This window comes from Heteronotia binoei, chromosome 5 (genome assembly GCF_032191835.1).
Source record: "Heteronotia binoei isolate CCM8104 ecotype False Entrance Well chromosome 5, APGP_CSIRO_Hbin_v1, whole genome shotgun sequence".
Classification (NCBI taxonomy): Eukaryota; Metazoa; Chordata; class Lepidosauria; order Squamata; family Gekkonidae; genus Heteronotia; species Heteronotia binoei.
In genome coordinates, this window is record NC_083227.1 from 42582195 (window position 1) to 42599825 (window position 17631).

At 41.1% G+C, this 17631-nt stretch overlaps 1 protein-coding gene across 1 annotated transcript in view; it reads left to right on the forward strand.

Annotated features, from left to right (window-relative positions):
- The window catches only part of SETD5 (SET domain containing 5), a 63014-nt gene that overhangs the window by 8589 nt on the left and 36794 nt on the right, over positions 1 to 17631 (forward strand). The window contains exon 2 of the mRNA XM_060239328.1: positions 17234 to 17408. Within this exon, the coding sequence (XP_060095311.1) occupies positions 17338 to 17408 (71 nt within the window). The 5' untranslated portion in view covers positions 17234 to 17337. The remainder of the gene's footprint in view (positions 1 to 17233; positions 17409 to 17631) is intronic.

The window sequence follows — 17631 nt, forward strand, 5'->3', positions numbered from 1 at the left end:
TGTTGTGGGGGAGGAAGGTAAAGGAGATTGTGAGCCGCTCTGAGACTCTTCGGAGTGGAGGGCGGGATATAAATCCAATATCTTCGTCTACATATGTTTTTTTTTCCAGTGTAGGTCAGAATCACACAGATTATAGCCTGATGGGAAAAAATGTGTCAGGCTGGGTGTTCACAAGTCTATTTGAATTACCTGAACACATGCAAGTCTGTCACCCTGTAGTCCTGGAAGAACTACTGGAAGTTGTGGGCCTCTATCGCTGTCTGTAAACTTAAGATGTTAGATGAATGACTGAAATTGGCATCTTAGGCTCATAACTTTGTGATTTGCTCTGTTTTGTTAACTGATTTCCTCTGATACCAGCTCGCCCTGTCTGGATACTTACTTTGGTGTTAAGAACAGCTTATTTCAGATTAGTTTAAATCTGTTTCTAATGGACTTAAGACTGAAATAGGTCTTATAAAATAAAAATAAGCCTTGATGTAAAGATTTGCATTAGTTGAAACAGATCAGCTGCCAAGCAGTGTTTTTTAGACTGTGCACACGTGAATGGGTGCTCTTTCTCTTAGTTTGGTTCAGTTTCCATTTTTGTCACAGAATTTGGACTTATTTCTGTAAATTTTCCTCACTCTCCCAGTATCTTGTGTGGTTTTTCCATAGCTCTTTTTGGTATGCCCAGTCTTTGTTTCACCGTATGTAGATAGCACGATTAAAATAGAACTATAATATTAAATCTGTTCAATGTTATAAAAAGCAAATACATTTGGTGGGGTATTTCTTCAGCCACCTACTGACTTTTTGTAAATCAGTCATCCTGTGGTTGATTTGTGTGTCATTGCATGGGGAAAACTTTATAAAAACTGGAAGAACTTTTAAGTTCCACCTCAGTTATTATACGGCAAGAATCTTAAAAGATAATGTGTGTCTTGTTGGATCAGTTATGGCATAGTCCAGGCAAGCTTGCACTGGAAACTTGCCAGGCAAATCTGTGTTGCACAAATCTGTGAGCTCAGTAGTGGCTTGTTTTCAGAAAGCATTTCTGGCTGGCATGCACTACAAACCCCAACATGCTGCACTCCACCTTAAATCATATTGCATGCTGGGACATGTAGGCTTCACTATTCTTATTGCAGGTAGAATCAACCATTTGACTTTAACAGCTCTCCACAGTCAAGTTGCTTCTAAGCTTTAGTTGTTGTAACCTTATACAATTCTTATGTCTCTCACTAGGTTTTGCAAGCTTTCCGTTTTCTGATGATGAGTTAATCATTTGGCGCATAGAAAACTGTTCTGTGACATCTTAATTTATTGCAGCAAGAACTTCAGTGCAAAGAACTGATTTCATTAGGGACGTTATATTGGAAGGTGTTAGAGATATTGAGCACATTGTTGGAGGAGAGTCCGGGCCTCATTTTAGAAACATGTATTTTTACATGTCACTTTTTTAGTTGATAGCAGTTAAGCAGTTCTGCTGAACTGTTCAGGTTTTCTCAGCTATTAACCAGTAATACATCTTGCCAGTAAGAAGGCTTAACCAAAGAAGTCTTAATCAGGGAAGTTATATTGCTCAAATCCAGTATAGCCACTTTTACCATTGTGAATGAGCAACATCCATTGTCCCTGGTTTTCAGAAATTCATTTTTACTACATTACATGGATCTCTTGGGTCTGTTTTCTGTCAGCAGCACCCATATATGCCAATAGCCTGTTTTTGGTTGTTGAAAAACATTCTTTTGGTTTTGTGAGGATTTTGAAAAGGCCTGTGGATTGGTGTGGTTATAAGTCAGCCAGTTGGCCCCCATATTTTGTTTTGATGAATTTTCTGTTTGTTGAAGATTTGAGGCTTCTTTTGAGGAAATAGTTAACAAATCAATATCAAAGAAGGTCCCGAACATAAGATTAGGAGATCTAGAGGCATGTGAAGGTTTTCACAGTCTCTTGTGTAGATGGGTTACAGCATCTGAACTCTGTTTTGTATGAAACAGCCTCCTTATTCTCCCCAGGAAGAAGAATTTTACTCTAAACAGAAAATGTCTCCCTTTGGAAATACAGGAAAGACTGTGTGGTGAAATCTGCTTACCTGAAGCTGTAGGAGTCAGCTCATCTGCTTAGGAAGTAGCTTTATCCTTTTCCTAGCAGCATTGTTCCACTAAACCTGATTATCATTCCCAAGATTCATGTCCCCATTCCCCCTAGCTAAGGGGTTGTCAAACTGTGAGTAAGGAACTGAAAGGTGGGTCACAATTAATGTTCCCTCTAAGCTGCAGAGTCTTGTGAGCAAAAATTCTACTTTGTGAGTTACTGGCATTAAAGTTGTGAGCTACTGTATATAAAGTAGTGTGCTCTGGGGTCATCTTTCCTGAGCTAAGACAAAAATGTGACCTGGAGGTTAAAAAACTGTGAGCTAGCTCACACTAACTCAGCTTAGAGGGAACACTGGTCATAATGCCAGGAGAAAAGGAGAACACAGTGAGCTGGATGAGGAGGCTCTATGGCAAAATTTGGGTTTGACTCAGTATAATGGGGGCAAACTTGCCATGAAATACTGCTTGTTGTTCAGCAGTCCTCTATATATTTATAAATGCTAAACATGAAAAATAAGTCAGTGTCCTGTACTGTCTATAAGGTGATGCTGAATCCTCATACTGGATTCTGCCTGTTCACAAAAGCCTCACAGAGAAATAGGAAGCAGAACTTAAACTGATGAGGGGAGAAAGACTGATGAAAACTTGATATGTGCGGCAGAAGACTTGCAGGTATAGGCACTATTTGGGTCCCCCCCCCAAGTATATCAGGAATTAGTAGAAAGGAAAGTTTCTGAAATAATGGCTGTAGGTTCCTAGTACCAAATATAGTTAAAAGTAACTGTCAAAATAGTCAAGTGTGCCTTGCTGCAAAATGCAAGTACAAAAACCTTGATCTGACTTAGCATAGTTATGGCCAGCAGTGAATAAGAGGGGAAGTTGTTTCTTCTCAGTAAATAATACTTTTTAAAAAATGGTTGAGAGCATTCCTTGAAATACATGTCTACAATTATGTTAATGCTGAGTTGGGAACACTCAGTCTGTAAAGCATAGCATTGCATGGAGGAAATGCCTTCTGCCAAGACTTCAGAGTTGCTTGGTCGTGCATGAGAACGATCAGTGGTCAATCGTAAACCTTTGGTCAGTTTGATTATTCAGAATAGGCATGTGAAGCTCCTCAGTAATCAAATGCTAGATTCATTCATTGAAGGAAACCGGCCGTATTTATGGATATAGTCTACAGACAGGCACTGCTGCTGCAACTTTCATTATGATTTGGGTGTAAAATGATACATTAAATAATAAAGATTACTAAGATTGATATAAAGATGAATATGGTGAACAGGTACTGCACTCCGTCAAGCCTGTGGCCTATAGCAACTAGCTGTAAAATAAATACGCTAATATAGTGTAGTAGTGTTATTGAGGATGTTGCTGTGGGTCTGGGACAGACTATCAAAGGTAAGATAATTGCGGGGGTAGTGGTGGTGGTTAAACACTGTAATTCAATTACATTCCATTTCAAGACCTGACCTTTAGTGTTCAGTAACGTATATGTTCCCAAAGTTTGCTTCCTACCAAGGTTCACAGAACAATGACTATCAGTTCTGCATATGTGTGCATTTATAAGCTCTTAACTTTTAACTTCTCTTCTTTGACTACTGTTATGGTGAATAGCTGCTGTAATCCTGTAAAGATTTTTCCTTTTCAAAGGTTGTTGCACTGAGTTGGCACTGTAGGCTAGTCCACAGTTATTACCATTTTATCAAAGGGTAACTTGAGACAAAGAAATAGTATGCTGTCTTAGCTCCCATATGTTCTCTTGTTGTCTGCTCCCCACTCCCCTTCTTAGGCTTGGACCCACATAAGTGCTTCACAGTTTTCTGGGTTCTTTGCAACGAAATTACAAAATCTATTGTGGTTACTTTAAGCATTCTTGTCTGGCTGCAACTTTTGCTAGAGTGGGTTCTTTGTAGGGAACTTGGATCCCTACTTTTCTGTCCTGTTTCTGCTTGTGAACTCCATTCTGTTGTGATCCATTCTTTCCTGACCTGTGGTCATGTCCCATAGGTTCAGGAGACTGACTAGTCACACTTGGATGTGGTCCATCTGCTCTACTAGCAATTTCTTTGGGCAAGTTATTTGTCCCTCTTTTGTTACCCAGATAAAATACACTTTCCTTGCAACTGCCAGCTTATGCAGTTTTTAGTGTAACTGTAAGAATGTATTTCCAGAGGTTTAAAATAAGCCCAGCTTCACTGGTTGATACACTGTCATAAACTCCCTTGAATAGTCCCCCTGCTCTGTCCCCAAAGTCATAAAAAGGCTCAAACATGCTGTTTTGCAATTTAGGAACTCTGCAAAGTAACCTTGCAGCCAGGCCCATCGTTTGTTAATTTTTATGATAGCTGGGTTTCAGTCTGTGCCTCTGTTGCCATGCTGATTTGGTTAGCTGCTCCCTTCAGATATTAGCGTATGTGGGGAAAACATTGGTACAACTTTATTTCCATGTCCATACACTTTCTTAACCATGGACTATTTTTCATTCTGTGTTCATCCGTTTATGTGGCTCCCATTTTAGAAGGCAAAAACTGGAAGAAATTCAGCTGAAGGTGACTTTTTGGGAAATAGCTCCAGTTCCAGCCCTTCGCATCCTGGGGGGGGGGGGGGGGAGTAACCCTGTATAAACCGAATTATAGCACCTCCCTTGAAATCAGAACACTGAGGTGGCATTGCGTAGTGGAAATTTCGAGGATCAGATCTGGTATAGCCGTTACTGTTTGCTTTCTATCTTTGCCATAACAAATCTTAAGTTATATTCATATGTAGAAATATGATTTGATTTTTTTTAAAAAAAATAGAGGCTATAGGGAAATAGTTGTGTAAACAGCTATTTTTCAAACATCTAACACTACATAAAAATAATTTATGCAACAATAGGAATTCCTTTCCTCTTCCTGCGACTATGGCACTGGCCATATTGCAGCTTTTAATCTTTTTTTGATACTATAGGCCGTGTTCATAAACTGGATTTCTTGTTTTATTGGTGAATGTTTTTGGAAGCTGCTCTTGTTGGACACTGTCCTTTCAGTGTTCCTGAGAGGGAAGAATTTGTATTGCTGGAATAGGTAGTCCGTTTTTAAAAGGGGAGAAGGCTACATATTTGCTCATGCAAATATGTAAATAAGAACAGATCCTTTAATATATATTGAACTTTTTAAAAACTGCACCTTTAACAATTGTTCCAAAATTCTTTGAGTTATTTACAGGTATGTATAAGGTAGGAGTGGATATGGTCTCGGTTCAGTAGGTATCTACATAAAATACATTAAAATATTCCATCAGCATTGGTCATGTTTTCGGGGGCTGGTTTTAGCTTTTCCAAAGCTTATTAATCTCTGAAGCAAGTAAAAGCAGACTCTAGGCCCTCAGCATTACAGTCTTTTAATTCTCTGAAAAGCCAGCATGTATATACAACTGCTGGCAATAGAGGTCTAGCTAAAAGTGAGCTATGGGTGGATAATATGTCAGGCCACAAGAATGGAACCAAGAAGGAATCTCATCTGTAGTCAGCAGGTCACTTGATGGTTTTGTTCTGTTTTCTGAAACGCACTGTGTTTTCAAGGAGACTATTACATCTTCTCCTTTCGGTGATTGTCTTTGCTTTGGTTGGTAAAGTTTTACTTGGCATTAAGCCTTTTGTTGTTTTTAAGTGCCTTAAATGACCAAAAGGATTTCAGTGCTTTCACAGCCTTGGGAAAATACCATAGTCTGCTCAGGTCTGTTGCAGCAGAGGTCTGTGTTTGGAGACATAACTTTGGGCAAGTCTCTGCTTGTATTGTTTTACATTAAGTCAGTGTAAGGACCCAGCCTTCCGTGTTCCCACACGTGGCATGCGCCACTCCCCATAGTAGTTTAATATTTGATTTACCTGTTTCTGTATAGGCATGCTAGCCATGTAACTTGTGCTTGAACAGTCCTGAGGTCTAACTGAAGACTGTTCAAAATATTACTGCTACTCGGCATTCATGTATGTACTAAACAAGTTGAAGATGTGCATATTTAAACTTAAATTTGTTCCAGAACCAGTTCTTTCACACCATTCTGAACATGTGGATGGAGAGTGGAAAGCTGTCTGCATGAAATGTATGCTTCTGCCAACGCTGTTGGGTAGTATGGCACTATTAATTTCAGACTTACCTGTGCAGTTAATGTGGCTGCCCTTTCATCACCCATTTGTGCCACTGTCTTGTATTTACTGCACTGATGAATCATAAAGGTGACCTTATGAGTCCCATGCCAATTTATATAGACATTTAGGAGTACTTTAAGCAGGCTGCAGTTCTAGGTTTTGGTAATACTGATACAGTGATATGAATAAGGTTGAATCCGGCAACATGTGTGTGTATTTGGACCTAACTATCTTCCAGAAGCTTTGTTTTTCATTAAAATGCTTTGGACTCTTTTCCTGTCTGCATGTCTGAAATTGTACTAACATACTCCAGTTTAAATTCTGCTTTGGAGGCTTCCAGAAGCATGTGAGATTGCAAGAGAACATCTGTTAAACTCCAGTTGGTTGCTTCTTCCTTTACTTTCCTAGAATTTTGGAACTGTTTCAAAGGCCTCTTAGTTCCCCTCCCCCTCCACAACATTTCTATATGTTCTCAAAGCACACATGAATCCAAAAGATGGATTCATGGTAAGTTTTAAGAGAAGGGAGAGTTAAAATGGAAGCAGAGGCTGAACCTTAGGTATGGAGTAGCTGCCACTGCTCATAATTGCTGTACTGTGTCGTGTTGCCATGGTTCCCTGTGCTGTGTCTCTGCATGGTTTCTGAGAGTGGGGCCAAAGCAGCCAGTCACAGCAGAGTTGCTGTGTACGTGTTTGGGGAGTTCAGACTTGCACTGGCAAGGAAATGATTGAAGAGACTGTGCATAGGGTGTTGGAGTAGGAGCTGGGTATTTCCCACAGTCCCACCCCAAATCACGTGTTTCTGTTCCTTTCTCTCTTCCTCAAACAGTCCAAAGTGGGAAGTGTTAAATGGGATAAATTTTTAGTTCCTCTCTCTCCATTGCCCCTCAGTCACAGGACGATGACACAAGATGTGGGATTCCTTCCTTTACCAAATAGTGGGGTGGGGTAGCTGTGGGGAAAGGAGGATGCTGTGTTTGGATTGGCTGAGGCATGTTTTCATCAGAGATCTTTGGCTGACTTGACATCTGCATAGGCTGTGAATTCTTCATTCTGGCGCAGACCTTGTTCCTTGGGATTGCATCATCTCTGGGAGAGCAGCCAGGTCCGGAGCACTAGTACAAAGACTTTATGAGGCAGATGTGGCCTGTTCTGTCTCTGAAGCATTCCTCCTCCTTCCTGCTCATCCTTCCCAGAGGATTCCAGGAAGAGAGCTTGCTCTGAGAGCCTCTCAGTAGGTCAGCTGCCCTTTGGACTCTGAATCCCAGCTGCTTCCTGTACACCTGGCTGATGCAATGTCTGCCTTTGAAACCCCTACTGGAATTCACTCTGGAGCTGTTTTGTTTGCCTTTTCTGGGAGTGGCCAAGCAGGCAGTGTGCCTGTCACATGGCGTCCTTGAATTAGATGTATAAGAAACATACAGCCAGACTTGATGATGCAGAGCTGTCTCCTTTTAGCCCAATAGCCAACTCCTGGGTGGATTTTGTTTGTGGACAGTCTTCAATTGGCAGATATACACTTTATACACACTACCATTGTTGGCATTGTATCCAGAAATTTGTTATTATCTCTGTGAATTATCCAGGGAATTCTTATGTTGAATTGAGAATTCCAGTCCAGTTGAAGCTGTTGATACCCTGTTTTTCTGTGATCCAGTGGACAGCATAGTTCTGCCAACCTTGTTCTATATAAAATGGGAATAATAACTGGGGGAGGCTGTTTGTAAGGATTAAGGATACTTCAAAAGCGACCTTTGTTAACTTTCCTCCTAGGCAGCCTTGTACATCACCTTCATATGTTCAGCTTTAGATGGTGTGATGAAATGTAAGCTGTTTTGAGTTTTCCTTGATCTCACTGTCTTTTAACAGTGACAGTTTTAAAAAATGTATTGGTAATTGCATTGTTAATTTTTATCACTATTTTCTTGATTGTTGGGTTGGACTGTAGCTCATTTGTGTGGTGTCCTCAGTTTTATTGCTGGCACTTCTGTTTAGAACTCAAATGGCAAGACTGCCAGACGCTTTGGAGAGCTGAGCTGAGCCCTTATGCCAGCCAATGTTGTCTGCTAGACTAGATGGTCCATTAATCTGACTCATTATGAAATCTCTTCATATCACTCTCTGACCCCTACATGTGTGTGTAGTGCACACAGGTGTGGGGGGGGGGGGGCTAGCATCTGTGAGTTAATGAATCCTAATTTCCCTAAATGTAGATTTCTGTCTTGTAGCTACAAAATGATGCAAGAGCATCATTAAAATATTAGAAATAAGGCTGCAAAGCAGCAAAAAAATTCAACTACCATAAATTCAGTCCAGATGTCAAGAATTTGCAAGAGCTTGTTCAGGTTTTCCACCCTTGAGGGGAGTGACTGCAGCAATGAAGATCTTGTAGAACAAATGCAGCATGTCTGGCAACATGCAACTAAAATATGCAAATTAGCTGCAGTCCTCTGACTTGTATGTAATCTATTTTCAGGTCAGCCTTCAGTGCTCGAGTTGCCTGCCCCTGTATTTATTCCTCTGCCAACTCTTCTTTTATTCGACTTGTTCTTCACTTTTTTTTTTCAACTGGTTAGCCTTTCCAGTTGCTGGTGCTTTAATTGTTCTTATGTTCCTTTTTCTAAGCGCTTCACTGATAAACAAGGCAGACTTGTGAATTTGAAGGCTTTTTCTCTTGTAAATTGTAAAATGAGTCTGTAAAGCCAAGGTTCATAAATAATGTTTATGTTCAAGCACAGTCACTTATTTCTCTGATTTCATAGTGTCTCTGCGCCTTATTTCAGGTGTCATGAGCTCAAAGCATTCTTAGTTTTGCAGTTAGATTGACAGCCATAAAATTGCTTCTTTCTTCAGTTTCTGGGCACATAGGTATGAGGATGCACCTGTTTTGTAACATGAAAGTGGCTGTACCTTTGCCATCATTTGACTTGGCTCCCAGAGGTATTTTTCAGCTTAGCATGCATACTTTGGACAATGATTCCATGTGTGAAAGCAGCTCTACAGTCACAGTAACAAAATGATTAAAAGGTATGAAGAAATAGAAATAGATTTTCAGACTGTGCCAATGTTAGTCTGTTCTCTGCCCTCTCCCTCTTACTTGAGAGTTTTTCAGATGCACTGTTCTCTGTGTTTGCATTTTTGATTGTATACAGGGGGCCTCTTCTGCCCTGTGCTGTTTTAAAACCACCCCAGTGGTGGTGGTGCTGTAGATGATATCAACCTAAGATCTAGCACGCCTTGTGCTGGCCTCCTTTGTAGCTGTTTTCCCTCGCAGTGAATGTGGTCTGGGAAAAATGAATCCAGAAGTGTTGGCTGCATTTTTCCTGTTTGATTCTGGTTTGTAGTGTGTCTCTAATGTTATACATGAAGATTCCTCTGACTTTGTTCCTTGTTAATGCTACTTCAATGTCATCTGCACATGTCTTTTCTCTCTGGGCCATTGACCTCAAGCTGGTTCTTTAGGTTAATACAATTTGCCTCTTTCTCAGATTCAGTATGACCTCTGTTCCTCCAACCAGGCTGGTCAGTATGTTTTCAAAGCAAATTTAACGAAGAATGCATGCTTTTATGTTTGTGCCTTGCTTTCTGCATTTGCTTTTCCTTTGGATTCTGCAGAACTGTGAAAACAGTAACCAGTGGGTACTTTTGAGAAAGTTAATAAGGCCTGTGTTTGTGGCTAATAATGCTTTTTCTCCCATTCCCCTTCATGGTTATTGTCACAGTGTGGCCAGTGAATGTGGTGCTCAGAATGGATTGCACAATAAGAGATGCAGGTTCAAATCCCTGCTCAGCTATGGCATTTATTGTCTGACTTGGTGACTGGTTCTGTGCCTCAGCCTAACTTATCTCAGAAGGGAAATATGACATAAGGGCACACTGACCTTGATGGTTTGGAGCAAAATGGAAAAGTGTCTGATTTTTTGTTGTTGTTGTTACTATTTTCTATTTTTGTTACTCTAACTTTAATGCATTGTCCAATAGGATTTCAGTTTACGGACTCAAGCCTTGGACCCAACTTTGTATCCCATAGTACTGTACCCGGTTTGCTCACAGGGTCCTGGGAAGCGTTGCAGGGGAGTATAATCAAGTCCTGTGATTTCTTTCATTACAAGCAGTGGGTCCTAGGAAGGCCTTTACAGTACATTTGAATGAAGCTTATATTTGCACTGTATGTATCTGCCTAGTAAATAACATGTGAGTAAGGTATGCAGGGCCCAGTATCTTCATTTTATTGATTTCTTACTTGGTAGCAGAGCTAGTGTGGCACTGTCCTTGGGAGCCTGGGGTTGTTAAACATTTTAGATAATTAAAATTGCATTCTGCAAAACCACTGGGCAAATCATTCATTCTGCCCCAAATGTGACTAGTTCAATGTCTAATGTCTCTAATGTCTTTATTGTCCTTTAATGGTATGGAGCCTTAACCCAGGGGAGATTACTAAGTAGATAGGTGAGTGAGTTTAGTATAAATCTTTCCCAGAGGTACTAAAGGGAAAGAATTTGGGAACCTGAACCAACTGGGAAAGATCTGCTTAGCCCCTTTTATGTACCTTGAAAAGCCCAGAGTCAGAGGTGCAAGCCAAAGAGTTCCTAGTCCATGCAGAGTATGTTGTTGCTTGTTTGTTTGCTGGCTCCACAACCAATCAGTGCTGGAAGAGAGGAATTCATTGCCCCCATGTTCAACTAAATTGAGCTTTTAAAGTTAATAATGAAATTATCAGAACTTGGGAAGCAGTGTTAGGTTAGCACTAGATTCTGGGGTTTTTTTTGTTGTGCTGGCAATCCAGGCTACATTATATTTATATCCTACAATACTTTTGCTATACCTTTATGTGAAGAGTTTAGGGCTAGGTTAGGTTTTGTGTTAACAATAACTAGAAAACATGGTAATCAAAACACATTACCCTAAAAGCTGAAAAAGGAGTCTGGCTCCTAAATTTTTGGACAAGCTCCTAGAGCCAAAGAAAATTTGTCAAGGACTGATTTAAGCTCAAGTTCAGGCTAACCAGTCAGTATAATTAAATAGGAATGTTCCTATTTCTTCTCCAAGTCAGTATTTTTCTCCTTCCTTAGCAGGCCTGTAACTTTAAGTTGCCATCTGGATGTTTTGAAAAATTTACAGACTTTATACTGCATTCAGCTCACCCTGATATGAAGCAGATTTCTACCTTGCTTAGGTTTTTGTACTTGCAGTAGAGATGTAAATAATTCTTGATAGCATCCCCTCAATATTCCCATTTCAGTGTTTTACTAAATTGAGTTTTTCTTTGAAGCCGTATCAGTAACATTCTTGTGGGACTTAAACTATGTAGATCATTGAGTCAAGCTTCTGTTGAGACTCCAGCTTTATTGCCTTTAACTATATTGACTAGCAACATATGAAGAGTGAGGTCTCAGCGAGGCTGCAGAGAATTATTTATTTATTTATTTATTTAATTTATTTTTCATATTTATATCCTGCCCTCCCCGCCGAAGCAGGCTCAGGGCGGCTAACAACATTGTAATATCAACAATAAAACAATAAGAACAATCACAATAATAAATCAGTTAAAAATTAAAACAGTTTACAATTTAAAATTATTAGTACACAATTAATAATTGTGGTGGAGGATTATCTTATAACTGGCTAAAAACTATAGTGACAGACTTCCCTCCACTGGCTTTGGCTAAGTTCTGAGCCTGTTTGCAGGGAGGGCAGGATACAAATAGAAATAAATAAGTTCCTGTGGTACCCTGAAGTGTTCACAAATATTCAGTGCCTCAGCAGTAGTCTTGAGAAATAGGATAGCCACTGTGAGTGTGGGAGCAAAAGAGAATCTCTTGGGGTTTGGTGAGAATTGTTGGGAAAATTGGGAAGAGGGCTCAAAATACGGGGAAAAGATGAAAGGATAGCTGAAGGAAAGTACATGGTGAGAAGGAATCTGAGGTGTAGAAGGAGGAGATGCAGAGAAACGCAGAGACCCAAGGGAAAGAGCAATTGAGATAGGAGAGCTGGGGGGAAATCCTTGCACAAAGAAGCATATGCAGGAAATCCTGGATGCTGATCACTGGGACATGGAAATGAAACAGATAAGGAAGCTGTGGAATTTAGAGCGTGTATGTGTGCATGGGTGTGTGCATGTGTGCCCTCAGTGGGTGTACCCATGAAATCAAAGTGGTGGTCTCATGAACAGTCTTGTCCATGTACATGACAATGCATTTGAACATTGTGGTATTGCATAATATTATTCAGATGTGAAGAAACTGATGCAATTGAACTGTAATTGATGGATTTTTAAGTAATATAGGTTTGAAAAATGCAACAAATTTGAGCTTCTTCCTCTTTTTTCTTTACTGCTGGATAAGGGATAGAAACTTGTTTTAAAATCTGATATTCATAGCTCTGGAACAGCCCTTTCAGGCCTCACAGAAATTCTTCAGGACATGTGACATACACATTCTGTCACCACCCTGTTTTATGCTGTTAATACATAATTGTATTCCTTTTTCACACACAACCAGATAGACAAGCTCTGGATACCATGCTTCCTTGATTATTTGTAAAATCTGATAGGGAGATCCGAGGGTGACTGGCGGATTACCATCTATTTGCATTAAGTTGAATAGAGACCCCGACCTCCAAAGTATCTTTGTCTTCATAAGTTTCTTTCCTTTGAAGGACCTTAGGCCTGCCAGTGTTGCAATGAATGTTATTCATGTTTCAAGTCTGATTCTGCATTCATCAGCTTTGTTGGTGACTGTTGTGCTGTCTCTTAGGTTTTAAGTTGATACTGTTTTTACCATAGTTTTATCTTAAAGAGGTAGAAGCTATTGACTTAATGGCAATAATGACATATATTTATCCAATTTGTGGTTTGTATTTATTTCCAAATAATTTCATATCTTTAACTTTATGTGTTGCCATCAAGTACATGGTTGAAACAACAAACAATTTGGAGATGATTGATTAGAAACATATTCACCGTATAAGAGCCACCAATTGTAGTAGTAATGTTAGAGCTCTAGATTTGTGGCTTAACACCCATGTTAATATGTGCAGCATAACTGTATAAAAACTTCAGTAACCACAAACTGAAGGGTAAGTATGTCTTCTGTTGGTTTTTGCTGCCTTCTGTGACCACGTAGCACAAGTGGTTTTCTCCAATAGGGAGGGGAAAAGTTGATGGATTCATTCCATTCCATTCTCTCAGGCATAAGGTGGTGACTGGAGTGACGTTGTGTAGAAATGTGTGTTTTGAGGATGGCAGTGGAAAAATCCATATGGACTTCTTGCACCTTCTCTCCATGAACTAATTGCTGTGAACTAATTGCCTTTCCCCCCTCAGTTGGATGATCCTTGCAATGGATTCTATCCTGTGTCATGTCTGATGAAGAAGTGAGGAATATAAATTATCTAAAATAACCCCCCCTCCCCAAGTCATTTTGTTACTTAGGAGAAAACAATGCTGTCCATCTCTCTAAGGGCAATCAGAAGAAAACTGTAGTACCACCTTTCTTTTCGAGAATGACCAGGGTATTGTTGTTGCTGGGTGTTAAGAAATTTCTTAGAGTGTTTAGTGCTTTGTATTTGATGCATTATGCAAGCTAAAGAGAATTCTAATGACCCTGCATCCCTCTGTGGCCCTGTCTAGGACTCAAAGTATGTTGAAAGCCCTGCCCCCTTCTTTCTGAGAATTCAGACACAAAACTCATGAGGTTTCGCAGAAAAGGATTAAACCCCCACAGAGCAGTCTTTTTGGCTCAAACCTGGACTATTCCAGGGGAGGGGGCACACAGCTTCATTGTCTTATTGTTTTTATAGACAAAACATTTCAGCCAGCTCTTCATTTTGCCCTGAAAGACTCAGCAACATCAGTCAGATGAGAGCGCAGACTAAAGGGACATGTTTGAAACAAAGATTGTACTATGCTGTTACTCTTGTGTCTTGAACACAAGAGGCAGCCTCAGATTTGATAGCCATGGTCTTAGTTTACGGATGACATGTTTACACTTCTGAGTCAGCTGGGGCCATTTTCTTACAGCATTTCTAGGAATGAATTGATGCTGCCTTCATTGCCTAGAACAGCCTCCCCAGATCTATCCATCAAATCACTTCAGTCTCCCTCTTCTTTAAATCCTTCAAAACACACATCTGAAACAAATTCCCTAGATTTCTGGAGCCTCTGCTCGTTTGCTCTGTCAGTAGCTAGCTTCACCCAGCTGCAGTCGAGGCTACTACAAGGCCTTGAAACAATATGGCAGAGGTGGCCAACGGTAGCTCTCCAGATGTTTTTTGCCTACAACTCCCATCTGCCCCAGCCATTGGTCATGCTGGCTGGGGCTGATGGGAGTTGTAGGCCAAAAAACATCTGGAGAGCTACTGTTGGCCACCCCTGCAATATGGCATAAGTGCTATTAGTGCTTAGCGAGAGCTGCCAGAGGTAGCTGCCTGCCTCTTAACCCTGTCCGCAGTGTGGTATAGCATGATTTTTCACGATGGATATCTTTCTGCTGAATATGAGTAAGTTCACTAATCCTATTCGCTCAAGCCAAAAAAAAAAAAATCTCACCTGCTTTGGGTCTCTGTTTTGTTTTAAATCACACCCGGTCTGTTCTGCCTTGCTTTTGTCATACCAAATTTGTGAACCACTTTACTTTGAGTAGTAGTGACTAGCACACTGTTGGTGCCTGGTATTGGCCGAAAAAAAGAGAGCCTTTGTGATGTATTGGTTAAGAGTGTCAGATTAGGATCTGGGAGACCTAGGTTCAAATTCCCACTCTGCCACAGAAGCTCGCTGGGTGACCTTGGACCAGTCACACATTCTTAGCCTAATGTACCTCACAGGGTTGTTGGGAGGATAAAAGAGATGAGAGGAGAACAATGTAAGCTGCTTTGGATCTCCACTGGGGAGAATGGGGATTCTGTATGTTTGATTTGGCTTTTTAGTCCTCCTTAAAATTCCCTATCAAAATGATTCAAGGCTGCTGAACCAAAACCAGTGGACCTTTCTATAATTGTGTGCCCATCTCTCGGAAAGAACTAACTTTTTAAAACAAAAAAGGGTTTGCTATTCTGTGCCATGGCCACATTCTAAACATGATCTCTGAGATTACCATGCTTGTGCAAGTGCATAAATGAAGTAAAATTATTCTGATTCTTAGTGTGGCTCACATTCACAGCTGAAAAGTCTTGAGGATTTCTGTACAGAATCTGAGTTTGTGATCACACATTCTCATAGCAAGTGCATATTCTCAGCACTAGTGTGCCAGTTAAATCTTTCCTTAGAAGTAGTATTGTTGAGTGCACAAAATACAGCCCCTGAGCATGGGTGTTCCTTTTATGGCTGCAGACGGCTCTCTGAACACACTGAAGAGAGAATTCCCAACTCCTCCCAATAGAATGATGTGATCCCCATCTCCCCGCCCCCTTTTAGAAGCGAACAAGTAATAGTCTTTTCTAGACTGACCTATCAGAGAAGTGGTGTGTGACGTGGTGGTTTGCTTGCTGTGAGATGGGAGTTGAAGTTCCAGGCTGTCAGCATTTATCGTCACCTCTGCCAGCAGATACAGAGAACAGCAAGGCTTGTTTTCTCAACCTAAGTTATACCAGTTGCATTACTGGTCCTGAATACAGGGAAGATAATTTAAAGGAACTTGGCCAGAATAAAAAGGAACAAAACATCTGGTTGTTTCTTCTCCCTCCACCCTCCCAATTACATGAAAAGCCTCCCTGCCCTCTGCATATGGGTAGTTTATGGAAGGAGAAGTTCTTGAAAGGCTACTAAAACTATTGCAGCTGTTCTGTGTGGAGGAACAGAAAGTCTGTTTAGTTTTTTAGCATGGGAAGAGAATTATTGAATTGGCCAAACAACTTTCAGTGATGCAGGGGCTATAACTGGACCTTCTTAAGGCCAGCAACTCTTGGTTGTGAGCTATCTCTACCCGCTTTAATCTACAAGTTCTTATTGTTCTGCTCTCCCCCTCCAAAAAAAGCTTGTAAGCAGGTGTGGCTCCCATGGGCATTCAAAGGTTTGTGTTCAGAGGTCTACAACTGTGAGGCTATATTCCCATAGGGCAGACTCTCTGCCCAGCCCTAGATGCATCTGCAAGGCACCGACAAGATGGAGATGAACCTCATTAGGGTAGGAATGGAGTATATTCCTTTCCAAAGGCCTCTGAGCTTTGTAGAGGCAGGACAGAACAGGTTGAATACAAGACTTGCCACCCACACTCCTTTTGTGGCACTGCTCTCTTTTATCTCACTTGGCATCTGTGTCAGGGCGGCTTCTCTTTGGACTTATTGTACTTAGTTACCGATGCCAGAGTATAGGCAGTGTCAAATCTGAATGTATGTATAACTGGATGTGTGCATAAACTGCTGGTTTGTTTGGTTTTTCCCCTGAGAAAAGGCAATTTAAATTCACATATCACATTCAGGGCTGTTGTGAAGCATGTGTGGGTTGTATACTGAAACCAGAGTCAGTGGAGCTTCAACTTGGGTCTCTTATGATTCTGTTCCACCTACAGCCTTCTTACCCCAGTCTGTTGCCCTTTCATCACTCTTTCAAATGTACCTCTGGTCCCAAGTGGGGTTTGGAAGATGTGTTCTGTTCTTGATCAACAGAATAGTAATGAGAACAGTAATAATTGCTGCAGCCCCCCTTTTTTTTGCCTATTTGCTTCCTCTTTTGCTGCTCTGGAATTGTCTGTCTCCCCTCCACTCCAGCAGTACTGTGCTCTGCCTCCCCTACTGGCAGTTCTGTCCACGTGACTGTCTCTTGCAAGACAGGCCTGCAGGCCTCTCGCCTGTGCTCAGCAGTCTCTCTGTGGCACAAGGAAACCTCTGCAAGTGAAGGAGGTGGCCATGTTGGAGAGGAGGCGATGTAAAAGTAACGTGAAGATTAGAGACAACATACATCATCTGAAGTTATTCCCTTATTTAGCTTGCACTCTTTCGAGTCTAGAGCAATGTGTAGAATAAACCATATGTCTGAGGCAATGGTAAACAGAAATGCAAAGCACTGCTTCTTTTCCCCTTGGCAGGTTTCCCCATGTCCGTGACGTGTTGGCCGAGGCTCTGCGGCTGCTCCCCGCCCTTGGAGCTGCTAGTCGCTACCCTTTGGACTCCGTGATCCCTGACGAACGTCATGAGCATTGCAATCCCTCTGGGAGTCACCACACCAGATACATCTTATTCAGATATGGCTGCTGGATCTGAGTAAGTGCTGCTTTGCCTGTTAGTGCACGGAGGGCATGGAACCGGGGGTGCAGACTCCAACTAGCCCAGAGTAGAAGAAAATAGCTAGCTTTGCAACAGATCAGTCACCTACAAAAAGGACGTTTCATACTAAGACCATGATGGAACACAGAACAGAATCTCTACCTCTTCCTTCAGATTGTATCCAAAGACAAGCACTTGTATAAAGTGCTGCTTTCCCAAA